General features: G+C 40.2%; 2 protein-coding genes across 9 annotated transcripts in view; one reads left to right on the forward strand and one right to left on the reverse strand.

The window, feature by feature from the left end:
• col5a2a (collagen, type V, alpha 2a) overlaps positions 1-4,299 on the forward strand; it is a 35,902-nt gene extending 31,603 nt beyond the window's left edge. Inside the window, exons 53-55 of the mRNA XM_032530371.1 lie at positions 992-1,173; positions 1,429-1,671; positions 2,972-4,299. Of these exons, the coding sequence (XP_032386262.1) occupies positions 992-1,173; positions 1,429-1,671; positions 2,972-3,118 (572 nt within the window). The 3' untranslated portion in view covers positions 3,119-4,299. The remainder of the gene's footprint in view (positions 1-991; positions 1,174-1,428; positions 1,672-2,971) is intronic.
• Positions 4,300-6,857: 2,558 nt separating this feature from the next.
• The window catches only part of gulp1a (GULP PTB domain containing engulfment adaptor 1a), a 110,583-nt gene continuing 109,756 nt past the window's right edge, over positions 6,858-7,684 (reverse strand). For 7 of the 8 annotated variants that reach the window (XM_032529878.1, XM_032529874.1, XM_032529873.1 and 4 more), the window contains one exon: positions 6,858-7,629. In XM_032529878.1, coding sequence (XP_032385769.1) covers positions 7,608-7,629 — 22 coding nt within the window. In that variant the 3' untranslated portion in view covers positions 6,858-7,607. The remainder of the gene's footprint in view (positions 7,630-7,684) is intronic. The other variant, XM_032529880.1, reaches the window with a different exon arrangement.

The raw sequence follows: 7,684 nt of genomic DNA on the forward strand, positions 1-7,684 counted from the left end.
GGGGGGGGGGGGGGGGGGGGTTGATTCATCAATACAGCATGGTATCACAATATTTCCAGTGGAATATCGTAATGATCCACTGGGCCAAGTCTTAAGATTATTTTTGGGGCTTTTTGATTTTAATTGATAGGACAGCTGTACACAAGAAATGGGGGAGGGAGAGGGGGGAATGACTTGCAATAAAGGGCCGTGGGTTAGAATCGAACCACGGGCCGCTGCAGTAAGGACTGAGACTTAATACAAGGGGGCACGCTCAACCAGTTGAGTTACCAGGGCACCCCAGCATCAACCTTTTATAATGTAAATTGCACATGAGAATTTAACTTGTTGATACCAGAATAATAAAATGAATTGTTTTTTTTGTTTTCTTCCACTAGATAGTGTATAGACATTTCTCTTTTTCGATAAAAAAAAAATATTGACAAAGTTTTCCTTTGGGGGAAAAATTTGAAATTGTAAAATAAAATGAAATAAAGTGAAATATACGACAGAATGTCGCAATATGCTGAAAATTGAAATAATGTCATATTTGGAGTTTGGTTTCGTGATAATATCGTATTGTGGGGTCTTTGGTGATTCCCACCCGTCCCCGAGGAAGAGGAGTGTTTAGTAAGATGTTACACTGCTGAAAGAGAGAATATTGTACAGGATATGTCTACTACATATGCTAAATGTACAAAACAGAACTTAAAGACGGTTCTTTGTAGTGGTAGACGATGGGTTAATTAATCGGTGGGCAGATTAATCACACATGTATTCATGTGTGCACATGAACATGACATAACAGGGATCAGTTAATGCACTTATGAGGCCACCAAAAAACTACAAATAACAAAAGAAAACATTGGAAACATCTGCAGGTAGCCTTGTCAGTGTGTCTGCTGCAGAACAAAGTTATATGCCCAACTTTGTGTCGATGCCATGTGTATCGCAACCACGTCATGTGGTCAAAAGCGACACGTCCATGATTCCTGATCATTCTGTTGCGTAGGCGAGTACTGGGTGGATCCAAACCAAGGCAGCGTGGAGGACGCCATCCAAGTGCACTGCAACATGGACACGGGCGAGACCTGCATCACAGCTAACCCATCCAGCGTACCTCGTAAAGTGTGGTGGAGCTCTTCCAGGAACAAACCTGTGTGGTTCGGAGCGGACATCAACCGTGGAACACATGTGAGCAGTAACATTTTGATGATGGGAAAAAGATGATGGGAAAAGGAGGGGGTGCCCTCAGACTTTATGGAAGAAGAATATGTTCTTGTAATTGAAACATTAAGAGCAACCGACTTAGATAAAGGTTTGCTTACAAAGGGGTAGAACAAACACATTTTTCAGGGGCGGGTGGGGTAGTGAAAGTCCTGTTGTATTGTTAGTAGTGTGTCTTTTTTCTGTTAAGCTCTGTATTGATTGCTTTCTTTGCTTCTCTAGTTCACTTATGGCAACAAAGATCAGCCGGGCAACTCCGTCACCGTCCAGATGACTTTCATCCGCCTGCTCTCCAAAGAGGCGTCTCAGACCATCACATACCACTGCAAGAACTCTGTGGCCTATAAGGACGAGAAGGCGGGCAACTATAAGAAAGCTGTAATCCTCAAGGGCTCCAACGATCTGGAGCTCAAAGCAGAGGGAAACAACCGCTTCAGATACACAGTGGTGGAGGACTCCTGCTCGGTAAGTTCCCGCATTTCAACAGTAGCTATGCTCTTTTTTTTCCATTTCCATTTGTTATTAACTGTAAGACTGACCTCATTCTCATTCTTTTTTGTTCTCAACAAATCCTATGAAATGACCAAAACAACAATGAGTCCCCATTTAGGATCTTTCAGCTCATCGTTTTGGTTTAAAGGCTCACAACTTTACTGTTTTGCTTCAAGCTAACTGCTCTCATTAGCATCGTTTCCAGTCCGAGCAGCTGGCTGTTTTATCTAAAAAAAAACTGATATGAACTGACTGCACACTACCTGCCCAGCACCAAACAGAACGACAGCGTTAGCGACTAGCTAATAGTGCATAGTGCAGCATGTGTCAGCTAAAGAGCCACATATTTCTCTCAGGAGTTGGTAAAGACCAAAAAGCTAAAAGAAGAGAGAATTTTGTACTTATGTTCAACATAATCACAGTTCCAAATGAACGTATGGTTCATATATGCTGCTGAATAGGCCATAACAACTTATAAAGGTGATACTATGTTAGTGGAGTTGACAGTTTGTTGTGCTGCCCTCTAGTGGCAAAAACAAAACATCAAATAATGACGCTCTAGGCATAGTGCACGTCTAGGTAGTGAAGGTAATTTGGCGACTTGTAGATATATGATATTGTAATTCATTTCCACGCATGCTGCCCAGATTAATCACAGTTCAGGGCTCTTCTGCCAACAGCACAGGGTTTCTCTCACCCTCTTCTGTTGAGCCGTGCAGCAGCCAGTCAGCTGACACAGCCACTAAGCTTTATGCAAATGATACGTGATGAAGTCAGAAATATGCACCTGGGCCTATGACGTCATCTAGCAACTTGTGGGGTTAATGCCACTTTCATTGGAGAAGACTTGGCAACATTGGGTGCAGGGGTTATTTACAATCAAAGAATAAAGCACATTTTGTGTACTATGGTGACCGGTTTTGGCATCAGGTTTGTGTAGGTGGCATTGAGTCAAAATGAAATAAGTGTGTAGCATTGATTGTTATGAAGGTACGTGACCCAGTGCAACAGTGTAGCTCAACAATGGAGCTCTATGGCACGGAGGAATGAGATATATCAGGCTTCCGTTACACAACCAATCAATTCATTGTTGGTTTGTGACTTTTCATGGGATTTGTTGACAATAAGAAGAAAAGAAAAACAGATTCTGAGTGTCACTATGCAGAGAAAAATGTCTAAAACAATGGTTACCACTACGTTGAGATTCATTGTTCTTCATTGTAGCGAACAATTACATCAGTCACTGAACTTATATTTGTCAACCTTTTTTCAGCAACCAAATGGCAACTGGGGAAAGACAGTGTTTGAGTACAGGACACAGAAAACTGCCAGACTTCCTATTGTGGATTTGGCCCCTGTAGACATTGGCGGCCCCAATCAAGAGTTCGGCATCGACATCGGGTCCGTGTGCTTCTTGTAAAATCGTCAGCAGGGATGCGTCGGGGAGAATCCTGAGACTATTGAACTGACAGCTGACATGATCAGCCACGTTGTACATACGAGTACTGAGGACTATTCTGGCCCTGTGGCAAGATATTTATTGTGCCTTTCAACCCAGTTCAAGACATCGAAGATTTGTAGTTTAGAATGAATGTTCGGAATTCACTTAAATTGGTAAAAATCTGAATCCTTCCTCTGTCTTCTCTTTGTATGTTTGACCCCAAATGTAATGCATTTCGAGGCTCACTATGGTGAAGTTTGGTACAAAGATATTACCGTCTAATTTTATTTTTTACCAAAACAACGTTGCCAAAGATGTATGCAACATTGCCAAAGACTAATGAATATGAAAGCTTTAAAATGGTGGTTATACCTGCTGTTCATAGGCTTTAAGAAATCCCACTGAAGCTATGTCAAATGTCCCTTCACTTCTATTTTTTACAGATTTGTCTATTAATTTTTTGTGTGAAATGTTTGCATATACAACAACATTGTGGTGCTATTGAGGATCCGATGCTTTGACCGGCGTAGGTATTTTTTCAAGACAGTTTTGATGAACCAATGTCTGCATCCAGTTACTTTAAACTCTGTACCGACCATGTAGAACATTAAAGACACATTAAGACTGGCGATTTCTCAGTGTTAGCTACCTCGTCACCGAAACTGAGAAACAATGACACTACGTGTACATCTTTTTCCCACAGGTGCTGTTTTGTAAGTAGTGTGATCCTTGTGCACTCCTCCCAGCTGTGCGGTACAGGGCAGGGTGTGGGGATACCAATAAAGATCTTTCTGTCAACGACGGAGAGACGAATGAGGTGTCGTGTGAGTGGCGTGTGGTGATTTGTTACATTTTTTTTCTTACTTCCTTCAATTTCAATATCGTTTAGTAAAAGGTAGCAGAGAATATTCTATTTGTATGCATGTCCGTTCCCCCTTTTCAGTACCCTGGTTACTTATATGCTCTTGAAATCCTTCTTATAATCAGATTTATAGACTGAGCTGGCTGTGAGTGCCTGTTTGCTTTTGTATTATTTTTACTATGCAACAAATTAAACAAACTGCTTGTTAATCCCCCCCCCCCAAGCTCTTGTCATATTGATTCAGGTATAGTTAGATCCTTTACGCAAACAAAATCAATTTTACACATATGTTATGGTTTAAAAAAACTATTCATGATGGTCAATTGTTTCTAATGTAAGATGTTTGCTTTAAATTGTGTAACTTTTGTGAGGCATGGCTGCCTGAACAGCCCAGAGGCAGAGAGGAGGAGGAAGCAGCTTTCCATAACTGGAAGCAGATGCGTTTCATCATTAGAAAATAAATATTGAAAATACTTCCCTCGGGCTGTTCTTATTTGAGAAGAGTTTCTTTAAATAAAACTTACCATACTAGAATCATTTCAGCATCAAGCGGGTGTGAAAACCTGAGATGAAAAACCCAAAACACAGAGATGAAGGTAAGAACATGTGATGATGTTGGACTATACATAAATGTAATGAAATCACACATATCTACAGCAAGACAAGGAGTCTAGAGTACTGTAGGCTACTATGAAGCTGAACTTAAAGCAATGCTTTGGGCTAAATGTCAGCATGCTAACATGCTCACAATGAAAATGCTAACCTGTTGATGTTTGACTGGTAACTGCTAACATTAGCTAATAAGCACTTAACACAAACGAATGGCAACATGGATTATAATGTTTGCAATGATCACCATCGTAATGTTTTAGCATGCTAATATTTACTAATTAGCGCTGAACATAAAAGGAAGTAGTGTAATGTTTACCTTAGTCACCATCTTATTGTTTTAGCATGCTAACGTGTGCTAATTAGCACTGAACATAAAGGAAGTAGTGTAATGTTTACCTTAGTCACCATCTTATTGTTTTAGCATGCTAACGTGTGCTAATTAGCACTGAACATAGGAAGTAGTATAATGTTTACCTAGTCACCATCTTATTGTTTTAGCATGCTAACTTGTGCTAATTACACTAACATAAAGGAAAGTGTAATGTTTACCTTAGTCACCCTTATTGTTTTAGCATGCTAACGTGTGCTATTAGCACTAACATAAAGAGTAGTGTAATGTTTACCTTAGTCACCATCTTATTGTTTTAGCATGCTAACGTGTGCTAATTAGCACTAACATAAAGGAAGTAGTGTAATGTTTACCTTAGTCACCATCTTATTGTTTAGCATGCTAACGTGTGCTAATTAGCACTGAACATAAAGGAAGTAGTGTAATGTTTACCTTAGTCACCATCTTATTGTTTTAGCATGCTAACGTGTGCTAATTAGCACTGAACATAAAGGAAGTAGTGTAATGTTTACCTTAGTCACCATCTTATTGTTTTAGCATGCTAACGTGTGCTAATTAGCACTTAACATAAAGGAAGTAGTGTAATGTTTACCTTAGTCACCATCTTATTGTTTTAGCATGCTAACGTGTGCTAATTAGCACTGAACATAAAGGAAGTAGTGTAATGTTTACCTAGTCACCATCTTATTGTTTTAGCATGCTAACGTGTGCTAATTAGCACTGAACATAAAGGAAGTAGTGTAATATTTACCATGGTCATCATCTTAATTTAGCGTGTTGGCACGCTAATGTTTGCTAATTAGTTGTGATGGCTAAATGAAGCTTCATGAACCATTTTCTTTATTTTCCGAGTCCACTAGATGGCGCTCTGTTCAAGGAAGGGCTAAAAGCCAACACATTCTCACTCCCATCTCGTGCCTGGTCAGGTGCTGCGAGAACGGGACGGTTGACTTTAGGAAAAGGTCGTGGGTGGGTTTATGGTTCCGTGACACGTGGGAATAATGGGACGGTTAAAGACACACGCGGGACACAAACCCCGGCTGGGTTAAAGTCCACTACCCCGACCAACCCGCCAACGTGTAAATCCCCCTTACATCCTACTCGCTAAACCCTGTGTAGCTGCTGCTCTCTTCGGTAGGCCTATGTTCTACACACACGCTGAAGGACGCTTTTATTTTTTTCCCTTTACACGCTGACAGCCACTGTCCAAACGTCCGTATTTCACGAGTTCGGAGTGAGAACGGGTTGTGAACGCACGCTGAACTTCCATTCCTTGACCCTTTTTCTTTAAACCAAGACTGCCATGTGTAGTGGGGTAAACATATACAACTAATGGTTAATGAAGCATGCTAATTAGCACTAAAAACAAAGAATAGCTGAGACTGATAATTTGATCATAAACTAAAGTTGAAACATTTGACCTGATCAGGGCAATTCAAGGGGATCAAGTTGCTGCAATTTATCCGGTGGGGACCAAAGGAAAATGTCCATACCATACCATATGTCATAGAAATACAACTAGTAGTTGTCAACATTTATTAAACAGAGTCAAATATGTCACTTTCATGGTGGTGGATCACCAAAGTCAGTTGGATTCATCATCTGTGTTCAAAATGTTCAAAGCAGTTCAAAGCTTTGAACTGCTGGTGGCACCAGAGGAAAAGTCATGGGATCACCAATAACAGGAGAAATGCCAGATTTCATTTACCATTGATATATTTCAGTTTGGAAAGTGGGGGACCGAGCGACCAACACTGCCCTCCATAGAGCCATTCTGGCAGCATGGCTAATAAAACAATATTTGCATTAAAGAGAAAACATTTCAAACACAAAAATTACACGTGGAACAGCTTAATAATGTCACACACATATTACATGATAGAATCAATGAGCAGTATTTTTTGCAGGAAGATTTTCTTTAATATCTGTAACAGCAAAGTCAATGCAACCACAAGTAAAATACTGTAGTACTGTATGTGGACAGAGGCAGTCCAAAAAAGTGCCTTCTGGTGCAAGAGAAGAGGAGATTAAAATAACGGTCGAGTAAAAATATGACAAGAAATACTGAGATGGCAACTTAAACTTGTGAAATGCAAAAAACAAAACCAAAAACTCAATGTCAATAGACTGGATTAATTAACAACATCATGTGTCTACTAATGTTGAGTAAAATAAGCTGTATTGTTTGTGTTAATGATACAGATTCCATTTATTTTCTGTGTGTTGGGCATACAAACAGGAATGTGATAACGATACAGACTTCAAATGGTGCATACACACAAACTGTCTCATATGAAAATTCTGCCACAAAGTGTACCGTCGGACATATTCGACTATTTACATCTCTCATCGCCTGTGCAAGCAAAAGTACTTGTGTTTTTTTTACAAAAATAGTTCATTTCTATCATGGATCTGAAGTTTACCTTTGAAATATCAAAAAAAACAAAAAACAACAACAACAACAACAATCTAAATGCAAATGCATATAAACCTCAGGATGAAAACTGTGACATCTTGATTCAACCTCGGAGTGGATTTTGGCACTTCTTCATACAAACGAGTTCAAAGTATGCGACAAAGAGCATCTTCTTGGCATCAGCAGCGGCTGTCTAGCGGGTCCAGGGAGAAGACGGTGCCCTCTAAGGTTAGTCCCATTTTGAACCCCTCCTGGAAGACAAGCCAGACCACAGCTGTGACGCTCGGTGACCCCCCCCCCCCCCCC

This window comes from Etheostoma spectabile, chromosome 11 (genome assembly GCF_008692095.1).
Source record: "Etheostoma spectabile isolate EspeVRDwgs_2016 chromosome 11, UIUC_Espe_1.0, whole genome shotgun sequence".
NCBI classification, from domain to species: Eukaryota; Metazoa; Chordata; class Actinopteri; order Perciformes; family Percidae; genus Etheostoma; species Etheostoma spectabile.